Genomic DNA, 18,357 nt, shown 5'->3' on the forward strand with positions numbered 1-18,357 from the left:
GGGCAATCGCATTTTTTTACGCAGGCTAAAAAAATCATTGCCGGCGGCAGATCGTGCTGTCTAATCATGCTCTGCTGCCAGCAAACAATGATTCTGTATGGGGATGAGCAATGACATTAGCAATAGCTCCTTCCCATACTGTGGAGGAGATCGCTGCATGTAACAGAAGCGGTCTCTTTCACTGATGAGCAAGCGACTGTTGGGAAGGAACACTTGCTGATCTGCAGGTCTAACACTGCCCGTATTCTCTCAAGGCCATTCAGCAGCTTCTTCATCAAGAACCTGTCAATGGCAGGTAAGCTGTTGTCTGGTGGGCACAACAGGCACCAATTCAAAGACTCGACATGGAAGTATTCTGGTCAGTATTTTGCATCAGTATGTGTAAACCAAAAACAGGGCTGGTCTCAAACGTGGGAGGGGAACACAGCTTTATGTTGTGTGTATTTTCCATTAGCAGTTTTAAATACAAATGCAAAATAATGAATGAAATCCATGCATCTGATAGTGGCCTTTTTGACATCAAGTCCCAGGCAGTTGATCCTTGCATGCTCTCGGTGTATATGTCGAGTCTGTCTATCTGGTATAATGCACCATATGCAGCCTGAGTCCGGCCAGTGTGCGCCAAGTACACTTCTAAAAGCAAAGGGATATAGCAAAAAAATATATAATCTATACCGCAAAAAAACTAGGCGCAATGCATGCAACTGCCCAGCATACCGTCGCATGCGTTAAGGCCCTTGATTCCACATATTTCCCAGCATACACTCCACATATGGTATAAAATGGGGCGTCAACACTGGCTACCTATGGCATATAAACATAGCTTAATAGTACATATTACGTTAATACTCTACTTACCAAAGAGTGAGCAGCTATATATCCGTGTGCGCTTTTGTCTGCAATAAAAAAAAAAAACGTGCAATTTCAGATGCAAAATATAAATGCATATCAGACAATCTGTACTTTTATGGTTCGGAACATATAAAAATCTAAGCATTTTTGTAGACAAAAAAGTATTTAGACAACAGTACCAAAAAAAGGCTGAAGGCAATGGGCCACATTTACTAAGGTGACTGTGCCTAGACAGGGCCATAAAATGCTGAAAAATTTGATGCCACTGACTCATCTATGTCTACCCAAATCATGTCCAATCATCTGAATTTATCGTGTCGTGTCACGGCCAACTCCGCCGATACATACAGATCGCGACAAGTGCACGTGTAATTGGTACTAGTCAGCATTTTCTTTTATTCTTTTTGCATCTTGTAAATGTAAACCAACTTTGCATTTGAATTACATTGTTAATCTAGGCCCAACCCTGTTAAGTCAAGTAGCTCTGGCAAATTTAGCCCAACAACAGCTCTGTAAGATGGATGGAGCAGAATTATTCAACAACTGCACACCGTTGGACCGTGTTTTGCAGTCCGCATCTTTTGCGGCCCCATTGAAGTGAATGGGTCTGCATTCGAGCCGCAAAAAATGCAGCTCGGATGCGAACCAAAACCAGGTTCGTGTGCATGAGGGCTTATCCTTATGCTTCCTCCCCCTGATTTACATTACTGAAATACTGGAATTTTGCATATACATCTAAAACACTAGATGTTTTGACAAGCAATAAGGTCACTTAATAGTAAGAAAACTTGTATATGTATCCACCGAAGAAAAAAACGGAATTCTTGTTACTGTACCTCCAGATGTAAAGCTCATATACTTCTGGTTGTTCACAGTCTCTTTGGAATCGTAGAATTTGAGAACATCTAACACAGCCTGAGGGTTCTTCTTCTGCTCCAGTTTGGTAATATTTGAGGTCTGCAGTAATCTAGCCCATTGCTCTGGGATTCCCTGTGTGACAAACAACAGAAAACAGTATTTGGAGTTGTCCATTATCAGCCACATCGGTATGAAAAAAATAAAAAACACTGGAAGAAGGGTTGGGTTGAGACCTTGGTTTTGCTAGGAGTGCATTCATTGCCTTCATAAAAACAAAGGATCCCAGATGGAGACAAGAAGAGAACATTATGGTTGTGAGGGAAAGAGATGAATGAATCATGTCTGGTAATCAGGTCTTTTATGAAAGATGGTGGAGGGGTAAGCTTTACTTATGGTGGTCAGGTGCAAAACACAAATGACTACATACATAGTGGAGCTGAGATCTAGATATGTGCCCTTCTATCATTACCAGCATGGTAATATGGCATACTCAGCCTTGCCATTAGTAGGTATGGTGAAAGAGTTAAAGACCATGTCTAGATAAGGGGGCAACTAGTCAGCACAATGACTTTGTGTGAGGTCAACCTGTTGCCTAGTCGCAGTTTCCATCTCCAAAAATAATATAGGAATGATAAAAGTGCCTTTCACATCTAGTGTAGATCCCTCGAGACCACATACACTGCAAGGAAGAGTGGCTATAAATGTTAGCCGGCAGAGCAGCTTTATTGTTTCAGCATAGCCGATTACTAGTATGTTCAAAGCAAATATGGAAATATTAAAACAGTGTACAAGTATCTGCTTACCATGAATTTCATGGTATTAGCCTTTGAACAAGCAAGTCAAGAGAAACTGAAAACTGCAAAAATTCTTATCTCCAATTGTAAATGGAAAAATAAATAAAAATCACACCCTGTAGTAATCACTACAAGCTATAAAGCGATTGTTCACCTAAGGCCTTTCGGGAAGACCTCCCAGAGTTGCCGGACCTGCAGAGGGAATCATACTTGTCCAAACCCAACCACTTAGTTACGGCCCCTTTGCTCCCCCGATGCAGATCTCCAGTCTTCCTGTGTCAACCTCCACTTTGACTGGCCTCAGAGGTGATGTGTCCCCCATGCATCACGTGACCCAGTGACATAACGCATGGGGGACATGTCACTGCTGCGGCCAGTCACTGGTTGCAGCCGCCACCCTCTGTCAAAAGGGAGACACGCAGCAGTGGGGAGGAGAAAGAGCTGGAACCCAGCGGTGAGGGATCAGTTAAGTACGATTTCATCTACAGGTCTGGCCAAATTAGATTTCTCACCGAAAGACCCACAAGGGTTAAAATAAAAAATAAAAAAGGGCAAATTAAAAATATTTGAAAATATATATTTGGCAGTTCCCCCTGAAGGCTGCTTTTATATATATATTTTTTTTTTATTGATGTATCTCTGCACTTTTGCATTTTTATTAATTTTCTTTTACGAAAAGAACATCGGCTTTATACCTTTTTTCGGGTCCGCATCCGAGCCGCAGTTTTTGCGGCTCGGGTGTGGACCCATTCACTTCAATGGGGCCGCAAAAGATGCGGACAGCACTGAGTGTGCTGTCCGCATCAATTGCATTGTTCTGAGGCCCTGCAAGAAAAAAATATAGCATGTCCTATTCTTGTCCGTTTTGCAGACAAGAATAGGCAGGTCTACAATAGGTCCCCGTTGCTTCCGTTTTTTGCGGATCCGCGGTTTGCAAAAAACGGAACGGTCGTGTGCACGAGGCCTTAGATGTTAACTTAAAGAGGTTGTTCAAGTTATTTTTATTGATGACCTATCTTAATATCAGATCGGCGGGGGTCAGATACCCGGCACCCCCACCGATCAGCTGGTTAAAGAGAAAGTGTGTGCCTAAACACAGCACACAGAGTTTTTTGGTACTGATGTTTTTGCTAATTAGGTAGCGTATTTTGGTCGTTCTAGCTTCCTTTAAAAAAGTTTTTGTTTATTTTTTAAGAAGTTTTGGCATAACCATCTCTATAGTTGAAAAATGCTAGAAAACGCTTGTGGTAAGACCTCTATAAAGACAGGTGTTCCCACACTCCAGTCTTGATCCCTGTGTGCCTGAAATGCACCTAATTTATTAGGAGGCAGAGCCTATTAATAAATTAGGCATATCTCTGGCAGTCCATTGTACTGAAGTGTACGCTAACTAGGGGGCGGGCTCAGACTTCAGCTATAACTTATGCTGGAAAGTGGCGTAAGTTACACTAAATCTGACACAGGCCCTGTGAAGCCCACCCTCCCGCGAGAAGGTTACAAAGTTGCAAATTATGCTGCACAAATGGTGAGCGCCATAATATGAGACTTATTTACGTAACAAAAGGGGCAGAAATGCATTGATAACTGCCCCTGACTGTGTGCAGAAAACGGTAGAAAAAACAAACACAAAAACAGCAGCAAAACATAGAGGTGCCAAAAAATGTGTAAGTAACCTTACATTGGTTTATACAAAACATGTATGTTACCCGTTTTCACATTCCTGTTATTGGATTTTTGGGCTTCTATAGCTTGTATTCTCCTGCAATCAGACACTATTACATTGTTCATTGTTGCCCACAAAAAATAAAAATTATAATAATATATATATATATATATATATATATATATATATATATATATATTTTTTTTTTTTTAAGTAGCAGAGAAGCCTGAACTTCATTAGAATCAGTAGCTACTGTATGGCAAGCGTTGATGCGATTTATTAATTTGGTAAGGCTACTTTCACACTAGCTGCAGCCTTCTCCGGCAGGCTGTTCAGGCGGGTGAACAGCCTGCCGAATCTGTACCGCCCGGAGGTCTGCTCCGGCCCCATTGCCTATAATGGGGGTGGGCCAGAGTTCCGGCGGCAGCATGGTAATTTTGCCGAGAGGCAGCCGGAATAAAACTACGAAATGTCTTTCCTCACCGATGAAATAGGTCATCCCCATTCTTGTGGTGTGTAATAGAGTTGGCTGGTTCTCACGAGGTACAGAAGTATTAAAGAGGTTGTCCGGTCCCAAGATCAAAAAAAAATTATGTGCTCCTAACACCCCTCACCATGCATACATATGCCCCTAATACCTGTTTTGCATGCCTGAGCTTCTATTCCCCCCTGGAAGACATCACATTATCCTGGCAGATCTGTTTACGTTCTCCCCTTCTTGTTTTGTTGAATACATAACTTTATTGATACACAAGCCTGGCTGCACTGCACAGAGATGAGTCACAGGCTGGACACGCCCCCACTGCTCTGCCTGCAGCAGCTACTCCATCTATAACTCCTGTGTCCATCTTTCTACACCCAGACATGAATCTACTTCTCACGCAGTGTCTAAATCCCATTACTGACTGTCCACAGCCTCTGCCCTCATGTGTATCTAATCCTATCCTGTGTGATATAGCCTGCTGAGCTGTGTATCTAATCCCATTACTGACAGTCCACAGGGATGTCAAACTCGTGGCCCTCCAGCTGTTGCAAAACTACAACTCCCATCATGCCTGGGCATACTGCAGCTATCAGGGAATGCTGGGAGTTGTAGTTTTGCAACATCTGGAGGGCCATGAGTTTGACATCCATGGTCCACAGGCTCTTCCCTCACTAGGTGGTGGTGCCCCCCCATAACCGTGCCGTCCACAGTGCCCCCCCCATAACCGTGCCGTCCACAGTGCCCCCCCCATAACCGTGCCGTCCACAGTGCCCCCCCCATAACCGTGCCGTCCACAGTGCCCCCCCCATAACCGTGCCGTCCACAGTGCCCCCCCCCATAACCGTGCCGTCCACAGTGCCCCCCCCCCATAACCGTGCCGTCCACAGTGCCCCCCCCATAACCGTGCCGTCCAGTGCCCCCCCATAACCGTGCCGTCCACAGTGCCCCCCCATAACCGTGCCGTCCACAGTGCCCCCCATAACAGTGCCGTCCACAGTGCCCCCCATAACAGTGCCGTCCACAGTGCCCCCCATAACAGTGCCGTCCACAGTGCCCCCCATAACAGTGACGTCCACAGTGCCCCCCATAACAGTGACGTCCACAGTGCCCCCCATAACAGTGACGTCCACAGTGCCCCCCATAACAGTGACGTCCACAGTGCCCCCCATAACAGTGACGTCCACAGTGCCCCCCATAACAGTGACGTCCACAGTGCCCCCCATAACAGTGACGTCCACAGTGCCCCCCATAACAGTGACGTCCACAGTGCCCCCCATAACAGTGACGTCCACAGTGCCCCCCATAACAGTGACGTCCACAGTGCCCCCCATAACAGTGACGTCCACAGTGCCCCCCATAACAGTGACGTCCACAGTGCCCCCCATAACAGTGACGTCCACAGTGCCCCCCATAAGTGCCATCCAATGCCCCCTATTAGTCAGCCAGTGTCCCCTTGTACAATCCAGTACCCCCACTATGCCACCCAGTGCCCCCCTGTGCCATCCATTGCCCCCTTGTTTGGCATCTAGTGTCCACTTGTTTTCCATCCATTGCCCCCTTGTGCCATCCACAGTTCCACAGTGCCCCCTCCCCATGTGCCAGTCAGCACCCCCAGTGAGATCCACTGTGGCTGATGGCTAAGCTGTCACTCCTGCACAGCGCCTACATCGCGCTGTGCAGGAGTCAGTACAGGCTTCTCCTGCTCAAGAAAGGAAGAGAGAGGACAGGAAGATAAGCGGACGGACTTCGGCCGGAAGCAAAGAAAAGCCATCTGGAGGGACCATGTGACCGGGAGGCAGATCTCAAGAACAGCTGCACTCTGGAAGGTAAGTATAGGACCAATAATCTTTCCTCCACAGGTTAGCTTTTAATACCCCAAAAAAGGTTAAGCCCGGAGAACCCCTTTAAAGAGCATTAATGATGGACCAAATTGGCTTATAATGGTCTTGATCTTTTATAAACAGGAAATAGTTGAGCCGTCAGGGAGCAGCAGACACTTGGCGTAAATAAAAAACAGTGTCGGTGCAAATAGTCTGACCCAGGCCAGGGCAGTAGATATAAGCTAGCACCTGAAATCTGGTATTGTTATATTATGTAAAGGTCCAATGATTGATCATCAAACTACTGCAATGAAGAGAATTCATCATAACGTTCTATGAGGCTTTTGTTGCGTCCTCCTTACTACGGGTCAACTGCCGCAGTACATGGGTGGCAGTCACCCGAAATTCATCTTGTTCTCACTGGTGGTTTAGTAGTCTCTACTTTTAATCATTCTGCCCTTGCAGTCATAAAAATTTGCTCTCCGTGCACTGACCAGCTTGTGACACGTGTTTACACACAGGAGCCAATCAGAGGAGACAGAACGGCAGCCTGAACCAATGAGGAGACAGGAGGTGTGTTTCAGACTACTTCAGAGTCCCCGAAGACACGGCAGTTTAGCTATAGTCACAGATTACAGCTCTGGCCTAATGTAGCTGAGCCAAAAAGCAGTCAGTCAGATCTGAGGAAACTACACAGCAGGCAATCACCCCCTTTTACTTGCATATAATTTTAAGCTGCTGGCTGGACAATCACATTAAAAAAACTAGAAGAAAATGGTTATCCCTTAATTTTTTTTTTATCTTGGTGAATCCTACTTGATTCTTTTTTTCTGCCATTTAGGATAGATAGAAAGGGTGGGCAGGTGGCTCGGTGGTTAGCACTGGTGCCTTGCAGCGCTGGGGTCCTAGGCTCAAATCCAACCAAGGACAACATCTGCATGGAGTTTGTATGTTCTCCCCGTGTTTGCCTGGGTTTCCTCCGAGTACTCCGGTTTCCTCACAAACTCCAAAGACGAACTGATAGGGACTACGAGTGATTATAATGTCTAAAGCGCTGCAGAATATGTCAGCGCTATATAAGCACGAGAAATAATAACATATAAAGCATACCCATAGAATACCCACATGTACCATGTCTATGTAATTGTTGCTACCACCTTTTTTAACATCAGATTTTTTGTGTTTCTTTCTATTCATGTCCATTATTGCTGGGTAACCATTTTATTCATCCTCAACTCTATAAGCATATACAATAAACTATATTTCTATTTTTCACTCTTTACTGAGCTAGCATCGTATGGCCCATTAGGCCACACTGTATAGTATCAATGAAAGAGGCCTATAAAACACCTTACTACTTCTCTCTTGCTAGTATTGGGCAGGAAGGGTGGGGGATGCATTACAATGGTCATCCAGGATTAGAAAAATTGGTGATTTTTTTGGGGGAAGCATAGCCATTCTTGTGTATGGGCTGTCTGGTATTACAGCCCAGGCCCTTTCACCTGGAAAACAGCTGATCTGATGTTGTACATATAGCCCACTACCACGTGTGTATCGTGGTTCTCCAAAACATCCTGTCTTCTATTTAGGTTTTCAGCTTCCTCAAACTATTTACGTACTTATGTCTTCAGGTGACCACACATAAGAACAAAGTTGGTGAACCTGCTGTTTTCAGCAGGACCAGCTGATATCTCAAGTGCATAAGTGTGCGCCTACTCTACTCTGATGGCAGATATTGGGGAAAAGAAGGATCAGCCATAATGATCTCAAGGGAGATAAGTGGTAGTGGTAGTGGCTTATTATTCTCTCCACACACAGAACACATGCATGTTTATCTTCAACAAAAGGCTGTCAATGAGTGCTTCAAGGAGAAATATACTTTGGTTTAGGATCCATTTGTTTGTCTTCCTCGGTAGCCCTGGCATTCCAAGGGTCTTCGTAAAAGCAAAAAGCTTTACATATGTTATAAACATTATATTTCACCTCTTATTTCATCCTATAAGATACAATCTTATTTGCTCATCATGTGATATAGGAAACAATTACCGTAGATGTCATTTCTTCCCTTGAAGCTACAGTGAGGAACAGAAGTATTTGAACACCCTGCGATTTTGCAAGTTCTCCCACTTAGAAATCATGGAGGGGTCTGAAATTCACATTGTAGGTGCATTCCCACTCTGAGACAGAATAAGAATAAAACATTTAGGAAATCACATTGTATGATTTTTAAAGAATTTGTCTTGCACTGCTGAACATACGTATTTGAACACCTGAGAAACAGCAAGAATTCTGTCTCTCAAAGACCTATTACTGTGTTTTTAAAAAATCCACCTCTACTCCTCTTATTAATCTAACTTAGTAGCACCTGTCTGAGCTCTTTAAAGGCACCTGTCCACCCCACAATCAGTCAGACGCCAACTACTACCATGGGCAAGACCAAAGAGCTGTCAAATGACACCAGAGACAAAATTGTGGACCTCCACAAGGCTGGAAAGGGCTACGGGGCAATTGCCAAGCAGCTTGGTGAAACTGTTGGAACAATTGTTAGAAAATGGAAGAGGCTAAAGACGACTGTCAGTCTCCCTCAGACTGGGGCTCCATGCAAGATCTCACCTCGTGGGGTATCACTGATAAGAAAGGTGAGGAATCAGCTCAGAACTACAAGGGAGGAGCTGGTCAATGACATTGAGAGCTGGGACCACAGTTTCAAAGGTCACTGTCGGTAGAACACTACGCAGTCATGGTTTCAAATCATGCATTGCATGGAAGGTTCCCCCTGCTCAAGTCATCTCATGTCCAGGCCTGTCTGAAGTTTGCCAATGACCATCTGGATGATCCAGAGGAGGCATGAGAGAAAGTCATGTGGTCAGATGAGACCAAAGTAGAACTTTTTGGTCTAAACTTCACTCGTCGTGTTTGGAGGAAAAAGAAGGATGAGTTGCATCCAAAGAACGCCATCCCTACTGTCAAGCATGGGGGTGGTAATTTCATGCTTTGGGGGTGCTTTTCTGCGAGGGGACAGGATGACTGCACTGTATTAAGGAGAGGATAAATGGGGCCATTTATTGTGAGATTTTGAGCAACAACCTCCTTCCCTCAGTCACGACCCATCTTCAATGCTCTTAGTCTTCCAACATGACAACGACCCGAAGCACACAGCCAGGATAACCAAGGAGTGGCTCCGTAAGAAGCATATCAAGGTTCTGGAGTGGCCTAGCCAGTCTCCAGACCTAAATCCAATAGAACATATTTGGAGGGAGCTGAAACTCTGTGTTGCTCAGCGACAGCCCTGAAACCTGACAGATCTAGAGGAGATCTGTGTGGAGAAGTGGGCCAAAATCCCTGTTGCAGTGTGTGCAAACCTGGTCAAGAACTATAGGAAACATTTGACCTCCGTAATTGCAAACAAAGTACCAAATATTAACACTGATTTTCTCAGGTGTTCAAATACTTATGTTCAGCAGTGCAAGACAAATACATTCTTTAAAAATCATACAATGTGATTTCCTTTTTTTTATTTTTTTTTATTCTGTCAGAGTGGAAATGCACCTACAATGTGAATTTCAGACCCCTCCATGATTTCTAAGTGGGAGAACTTGCAAAATCGCAGGGTGTTCAAATACTTCTGTTCCCCACTGTATGTATCACTGTAAATCCTAGGACCATGTGCTCATCAATAAATCCATCCAAGTGTTGAAATCACACACACATTTTATTTCATAGATGCTTAAATGGGCATTTTTGTTGCACACAAACTTGCATTTATCAATAGTACAGGCAAATATAAGGATCTTTGTAATACATATCAGAGAAAAAAGCCTTGTTCTCCCAGTTATCAGCTCCCCACCTCCCCCCATCAAAAAGACAGCCATTATTTCACAGCTAATAATAATAATAAGTTATATCTCACTTCAAATGCTATATTCACATCTATACTGCTCAGTACTTCTCGATAATATCCTATATGGCTTCTAAGTTAGGAGGCAGTACCTCCTGTCTCTATATGTAGCCTTAGGACAGTCATAATGACAGCTTGCCTCCACCCACCAGCTCATCAATAATTTAAAATTAGAGATGGAGCCTGTAGTGGAGAAAACTGCTAAAAAATTCCAGATACAAGTGATATAATGGTCAGATATTGTGCCATCACTCATGTGCACACATGGCTGCTTATGCTGAAACATCATCTGAAGTGATGGCTATGCTTTAAATAGTGTGCCTACAACAGATGAAATGTTAGCTTCCTGTCGTTCCACAAGAGTGTACTCACAAATGCTTTTTTTTGCCAGGTATCTGCTATAGAACAGTGTAATCAGTAATTCCCTTTTCCATCTTATAATTTTCTCTCTTTCGGACTCCGATTGTGATCGTGATCTGGGTGTGCAAGACATTCCTAGATTCTCTTCCAGGAATATGTTTTGTCTGAAATAAATTTTATCATTTTATTATTATTTTACTTATTTATATAGCGCTGACCTATTCTGCAGCCCTTTACAGACATTATCATCACTGGCTGTCCCCAGTGGGGCTCACAATCTAAATTCCCTATCAGTATGTCTTAGGAATTTGGGGCAAAACTAGAGAACCCAGAGGGAACCCACACAAACACAAGTAGAACAAAGAGACTTCATTCAGATGTTCTCCTTGGTCTGCTTTCAACCTAGAACCCCTGCAAGGCACTAGTGAGCCAGCATGCGCCAACCCATACCTACTGACTGCTTTGCCTTACCCAAAGACAGCATCTTTAGTGGTAGCTCTAGATCAGGCATGCCCAACCTGCAGCTCTCCAGCTGTTGCAAAACTACAACTCCCAGCATCCCCAGACAGCCTACAGCAGGGCATGGTGGGAATTGTAGTTTTACAACAGCTGGAGAGCCGCAGGTTGGCCAGCCCTGCTCTAGATGATGTCTGGATTCTAGGAAACAGAACCCCATGGTTTAGAAGAGATGAAAACTGTACAGGACAGGAGACTGTTTTATGTGATAATCATATCTAATTAACTGGAATTGTAATGCCGCAGCGCTAATATTGCCATTTTCTAGCACAAGCTGACGATGAGGAGTCTCTTTGTTCTATTAGGTCTTTTTCACACATGAGTGAATCATGGATGTGCACTGTTTGTGTTCTGTACAGAAAGTACAAGTAGCCACTGTGTTTATTGTGCACATTCATACATCAGTGGTTTTCCACAAACTGTGGTGACACTATGGAAGCATTCCCTATTTTTGTCTGACATAACGGCTCCCTCACGCACATTAGGGTCCATTCACACGTCCGCAAAATGGGTCCACATCCATTCCGCATTTTGATGAACAGGTGCGGACCCATTCATTTTCAATGGGGTCGGAATGTGCTGTCCGCATCCACATTTGCTGCCCTGCACTTCCGGATCCGCAAAGAAATAGAACGCACATTGCCAGTGTCTGTGTTTTGCGGTTCCGCAATTTGTGGGTCCGCAAAACACATACGGACGTGTAAATGGACCCTTATATGTAGTCTACAGGTTCATGAAACCACAGACACAACACGGATGCCATCCATGGTTTTTGCAGACCATTGGTAGGAGATGTTCTGGAAATTATTTTTTTAGCTTGGCAGTGTATGTGGAATACTGATGACAGAGGGTAAAAAAAAAACTAACACATGGACCAAACACATTCTCCATGGACATCTTCATAGATGAACCACTGACCATCTTGTTACTGAAGTCATCCCGAACATGTGAAAGAGGCCTCAATTTGATCAGAACAGAACAAAACTATCTTTTAGAGTTGGTCAGCTGGAAAATTAAGAGAAAATGTACTGTATGGCAGAAAAGCAAGAAGGAGCACTGCTGGATGCCTACATGGGGGTGAAAGAGTGACTGCTGTTCGGATGCTGCTCGGGGCCTCGATGATCTCTACTTCCAGCTCCTGTCTCGCTGAGCAGCCTCAGTCAGTGATCGGCTGAGGGGGCATTTTGAGGCATTTGCTGAATGTGAAAATGGGAGTTCCAACTAGACAGCAGCGGGGATCTGGGCAGTGTTGGATTGGTGTGCGTGTGTTTGGACCGGGAGGTGGTTGTTGTCTTCTTTTAAGTTTTTAAGCCCCCGCTGCAAAATATGTTTTGTTTCGCTGGAAAACCCCTTTAAAATCAAGAGACATTTAGCAGATGGAATAATTACAGTGCACACTAAGGCTACTTTCACACTAGCGTTTTTGCTGGATGGGTTCAGCAAAAACGCTTCCGTTACTGATAATACAACCATCTGCATCCGTTATGAACGTATCCGGTTGTATTATCTTTAACATAGCCAAGACAGATCAGTCATGAACTCCATTGAAAGTGGGGGACGGATCCATTTTCAGAGTGTTAAGAGAAAATCCCAGGACTGAAGGCAAACCGCAACATGCTGCAGTTTGCTCTCCGGTATGAGAACAGAACGGAATGCATTTTGGAGCATTCCGTTCAGCGTTTTTTTTCCGCTATTGAGACCCTATGATGAATCTCAATACCGGAAAATATTAACGCTAGTGTGAAAGTAGCCTAAAAGGTCTACTCAAAATAAATATTGTCTTTGTAACCTACTACACTAATATTTGTATAATACAGTGAAATGTAATTTTGTTTATGGATTGACAATTTGTAAACTAATATGTCGCCGGATAAATTCACAGGTCAAGATCAGACTCTCCGATTCCTACCGCGTTTCAGATACTCCAAACAAGCGTCACACTTTCTTGTTGTGCAGATAACTACGGTGCCTTGCCAACTATATTTTTGTTTTAAGATCAACGTAATACTTTATAGCTAGTAGAAATGTAGTAGTATAATAGGTGGCAAGTGTAGACTAGATAGGCATGCACAGCACAAGGAAAAACATCAGGAAATATCATCCATCACCACCCTCTAGAGAGGCACGATCGAGAACACTAGTGTTTTGTAAAACCACAAAGAACATTACATTATCATTATTTTTTTATTTACCATGGTATTTTAGCGACATCATACCCACCTCTGCCATGAGGCAGGAGGACAGAAGTTGGCCACCATTCAGCCTCATAGAGCTATGAGGCTGTAGAACGGAGCAGGCGGTTGCGATGACCTAATTGCAACCTCTTTCTCTGGGTCACAGTCGGACGTAGGCACAAGACCACGTCATCACCCCGCCTGCGACCCGGCGCAGGAGGTCAAGGTGATGTCATCGCCCCAATACAGTATAATGTCTCCTTGTGGCCCCATACAGTATAGTGTCTCCTTGTGTCCCGCTGCCCCATACAGTATAATGTCTCCTTATTCGTTATTGCAATAGATTTCTTAATATAGTTATCGTGGGAATAATTTATGATATCACCCAACCCTATATCTGGTGTCCTCCAAAATTGTCAGAGTGCAGCCAACGCTTATTCCCAGTATATGGCCAGATTAAGTAGATACCATACACTACATGCTGTGGCTCATCTCCCATAGGAAATCAAAAACACCCGAGTGCTCTTTCTTCCTGACACCTTTTCATGGGTCCTTATGCACTTTAGGTCAGGGCTTAAACTTTTTTTTTTCCATCCAGAACCCAGTATTACCCAGGGTAAATTCAAAGCCAAAATTAAGAACAATGCAATGCTCTATATCCTTTTCACCTGCATCTTAAAGGGAACCTGTCATCAACTGAGGGCAGCATAAAATAGTGACAGAAATGCTGATGTCAGCGGTGTGTCACTCATGAGCTAATAGTAAGTGGTTGCCGAGAACCAGCATCCTAATCATTGCAGCCCAGGGCTTGAAAATAGTCAAATCTACCTGAGAAGAGTCCTGGTTATACATAATCTCCTGCTCTCTCACCCATCTGATGATGATTGGCAGTTCTCTCCTAGAGAGAAAGGGAGAAAACTAGGTAGAAGACTGTCAGCCATCAGCAGGTGGGCAGGAGAGCAGGAATTTATGGATAACCAGGACTCTTCTCAGGTGGCCGGGACTCTTTTCCAGGCCCAGTCTGCAATGATTGTGATGTTGGTTCTCGGCAACCACTTATTTTTAACTTATAAATGACAGACCGCTGAAATCAACTCACCTGTCTCAACTTTATTCTGTCGTTAGTATGGACAACATAAATTTGATGACAGGTTCCCTTTAAGGAATACGTTTAGTTGCTCAACCAAAGATTTCTGCAGTCAGAGAAAAAATAATCCCATCAAAATCAAGTTCTGACAACTTTTAGCCAACATGTCTGGTTAAAATTATCGGGGTTTTCCGGGAGTAGAATACGGATGACCTATCCTCTTGATCTACCACCAATCAGCTGTATAAAGAGTACGTGGGGCTCCAGCGCTGTACATTGTATAGTGGCTGCGCTTGGCATTGCAGACCATGCCCATTCACTTGAACAAGACAGAGCTACACATAAGCCACGCAGCCAGTGAATGTAAAGTCACTAGCCTAAGAAGAAGCTGCTGTAATGAGCGGAGCACTGAAGCCTCTTCAAACGGCTGATTGGTGGGGGTGCTGGGAGCTGATCAGATACTGATGACATAGCCTGAGAATACGTAATAAATTTTGTACTTCTGGACAACCCCTTTAATGGTTCCCAACAATGGACATTTATCACCTATCCAAAGCATAGCTGACAAATGTGTGATCATTGCTGAGCTCATCAACGATCACTAGAATGGGGGTCCAGAGGTTACTAGTAGATCAAGAAAACACATGTTTGTACAAAGAACCTAAAGGAAAATCATCTGCTTGCCACCTGGATTGTGATAAATGATGCTAGTTGTCAAGAGTCAAGGCATTTAGTTTGATATTTCTGAATGTTGCATTCTGCATATCAATCATAAAAAATAAAAAAAAGTACAAAGCAACAAAAATGTAAATTCATCAAGTAACATATATCTGAATGCACTTTTATCATCCTGTGGTTACAGCGCTAGTCACACAAAATTCATAAAGTGGACAGTGAGGAATTTTCATAATGAGTATATGCTTCTTCTTTGGTGCCACCCCAATCTAGACATACAGTCTGTGCGGAATAATAAGATTGTATAAAACAGATTTGGAATGAGTGACATGGGCCCCTGGAGTTTGGGATTGAATGACAAAAGGATGATCCAAGCAACATATCTACAGCACACGCATGAACTTGCAGCTGCAAACGCTAGGACATCTCAAAGAAGCACTTTTGATGCAAGCTTCTTTTTGGGCCTGTGACGCACCTCTGCGAGTTTCCCTGAGCCCATCTGTGAACCACAGAGATCTGGCTGCAATGGACGTAAATAAAGAAAGAAAAAGAAAAGTTAAAATAGGATGGGGAGAACTCAGAGGGTGGAAAGAGAAATGACCTTATGATGGGGAAGAGGAGGGGGGGATTTCATGGTATGTGGCAGAAGAACACTATGAAGTGTCCAGGGGGCAAGGGTGTAGTGCAGGTTGCAGGAGGACAGATTTTGGAAAACAGGTTTAGTTGTCTTCTGCTCTAATACAATCTTGAATAGGTTCTAGATCAGGCTTAGGGAACGCTAGATCTTTACAATTGTTTCAGCCATCTTAGAGTACATTATTATAACCCTACATTTTACCATAGTTGACCTAAACAGTTACAGTCTTGATTTTGCAAGTGTTTGAGCATGCATGTTTATATGTTTAGCTCATGAAAAATGTCTGTATTTCATTAGTTTTCATCTGTATTTCCCTTTTAAGGGGAAAGGAAGCTAATACCAAAATAAGGGCTGCAATGTATTTTCAGGTTCTTGGGCACTGTTCACACTTCTATTTAAAATTATAAGAAAGAGAGAGAAAAAATTGAAATGGAATATGCAGCACATACATTGAGAAAATCTGATCTAGAAAATATATGTATTGCCTGACCTAATAGAGTGAAAAAAGCTATGCCAATGAGTACAGCCCAAACATATGATCAAATGACACTATGGAATGTGCTGGGCCCAATATATCATAAGATCATATGGACATGTTCAGCATGGTGAGGACATCTGCCAGGATGGATCCATTCTACAGTATTTTCCATGGCCCCAGCAAAACAAAAGCCATGACACCGATGAGAACGTGTGCAAACCTATCAGTTGGGCTATAGTTCCTCTGACAACAAAGATCTTAGAAGACTGGTACAATAATCTATTTTGGGCAAATTTTAACTAAATGAAAAAAAAAAGTCTAAATCTTGTAGTTAGTAATATATTAATGGTATTTACAAAATTGCTATGTTCCCATATACAGTGATATAGCCACTTCCCACTTTTATTACCATTTAATGCACAACTGAATAAGTGAGTATTGTATCATTACTTGCAGTATCTACAGGTTGGCTGATATCAATCAGATGTGTTATTCTGTAGATTTAGTGCTGCTGTTTTGACAATCAGGCTCATTTTCCAAAAACTAAAACTCCGGGGACATGCGTCTAAACATTGTGGAACAGCTCCACGGCTCCAAATCAAACTGAAGATTGGTTAGTACAAGCCGAGAGGTGCTGGCATGCAATGGTCAGTCGTGTCATGTGAAGCGTAAAAGAAGTCCAACTCAGGAGCCCATGCAGATTTTCCAATTGTGGCTCTATATTAATCTAGTAGCAAACACAGAGCGCAGCCAAGGTGAGGTGATAACAAAGGGATTACAGGGGGCGTATATGAAGTACATGTCACCAAAAGGAGCAGACAATTGTTATGGGAACTGGTGTAATTATTATCATAGGAAAAATCATCATACAGTGTTAGAAATCCCAATGGCACTTCCAAACTTTCCAGTAAGATAAAAGTGAAAGAGAAGGACAAAGTGGTCAATGAAGTCAAATTGTACAAGAAACCAGCCCCAGGGCCTCTCACATTAGAAGAGTCATTTAACATGCACCTGTTGCCTTCCGTACTGTAGTGTGCAATAGATATTTCGTGGGCCAAACCACTAAAAAATGAACAAGGAACCAGTAACATCTCTGAGGAGGATCTAGGGTTGCATTCAGTAGTGGCTTGGCGCACAGAATGACTTACGCTAGGCAACAGGTGCTGAGATGGCACAAACTGGTAACCAATGGATTGGTTGTTATGCTTAGTGATATTTATCTTATTCATTGCTGTAAAATATGCAAGTCATGTATAAAACGGTCTAAATATTTTTATTCAAAAAGCCTAGATACACCTTTACAAACCATTTGTATTATCTCAATGCAAATAAGAAGTGAAGCAAATCCCAAATAGTCTTGATTAAAACGTTCTAAGCATTTTGTTTCTACTGCTCTTAAGCAGACTTGTGCGTCTCCGTGGTAACAGACTACAAACACTCTATGCAGTCTGATTCTGTAGTCACACTCCCCCACCTGTTACCCTATTTGTCTCTAAAAAGTAGGCGACAAATGGAAGAAAAGAATTGGGCTTTAGGATAAATTCCTTAAAAAAAAAAAAAAAAAAAAAAAACTGGTTTAAAAGGTGGATATAGCCTTTAAGTAACAGTACTATTATCATTTACCAAGCACAATAGAAGCTACAATTTTGGCCACTTTTTTTTTTTTTTTTTTTACATAACTCACAACTTTTATTTGAACTTTAGATGTGTAAACTATGGTCTCCTCAGATTTATACAGAGGTTTATGTTTGAGCATATAGGGAGTATAAAACGAACAAATATGACCTGCTAGAGCACAAAAGAACATTGCCAAGTTGGACTTTAATTTATTTACTGACAGAATTCCTCCTTAATTGAAAAAAAATATAGAAAACAACTGCTCGTCTGGATTCTTTGCTATATTATTTAACTTTCATATATATACACAGTACATTTACAGAAGGATGAACTACCAAAATGGGGCCAACGTGTGATTTGTATGCCCCATGTCCTACTAGCTTTGTTGCACTAACTAACATGTCTACATGTTATCTTTCTTTGCCTCTAACAGTCTGACTGCTG

The 18,357-nt window shown here is 42.9% G+C and overlaps 1 protein-coding gene across 2 annotated transcripts in view; it reads right to left on the bottom strand.

Annotated features, from left to right (window-relative positions):
• The window catches only part of PAK3 (p21 (RAC1) activated kinase 3), a 181,718-nt gene that overhangs the window by 30,927 nt on the left and 132,434 nt on the right, over positions 1 to 18,357 (bottom strand). For both annotated transcript variants that reach the window (XM_044268880.1, XM_044268878.1), the window contains exons 4-5: positions 1,689 to 1,842; positions 859 to 896 (exon numbers count right to left, since the gene is read on the bottom strand). In XM_044268880.1, the coding sequence (XP_044124815.1) occupies positions 859 to 896; positions 1,689 to 1,842 (192 nt within the window). The remainder of the gene's footprint in view (positions 1 to 858; positions 897 to 1,688; positions 1,843 to 18,357) is intronic.

Source organism: Bufo gargarizans, chromosome 9, assembly GCF_014858855.1.
Source record: "Bufo gargarizans isolate SCDJY-AF-19 chromosome 9, ASM1485885v1, whole genome shotgun sequence".
NCBI lineage: Eukaryota > Metazoa > Chordata > Amphibia > Anura > Bufonidae > Bufo > Bufo gargarizans.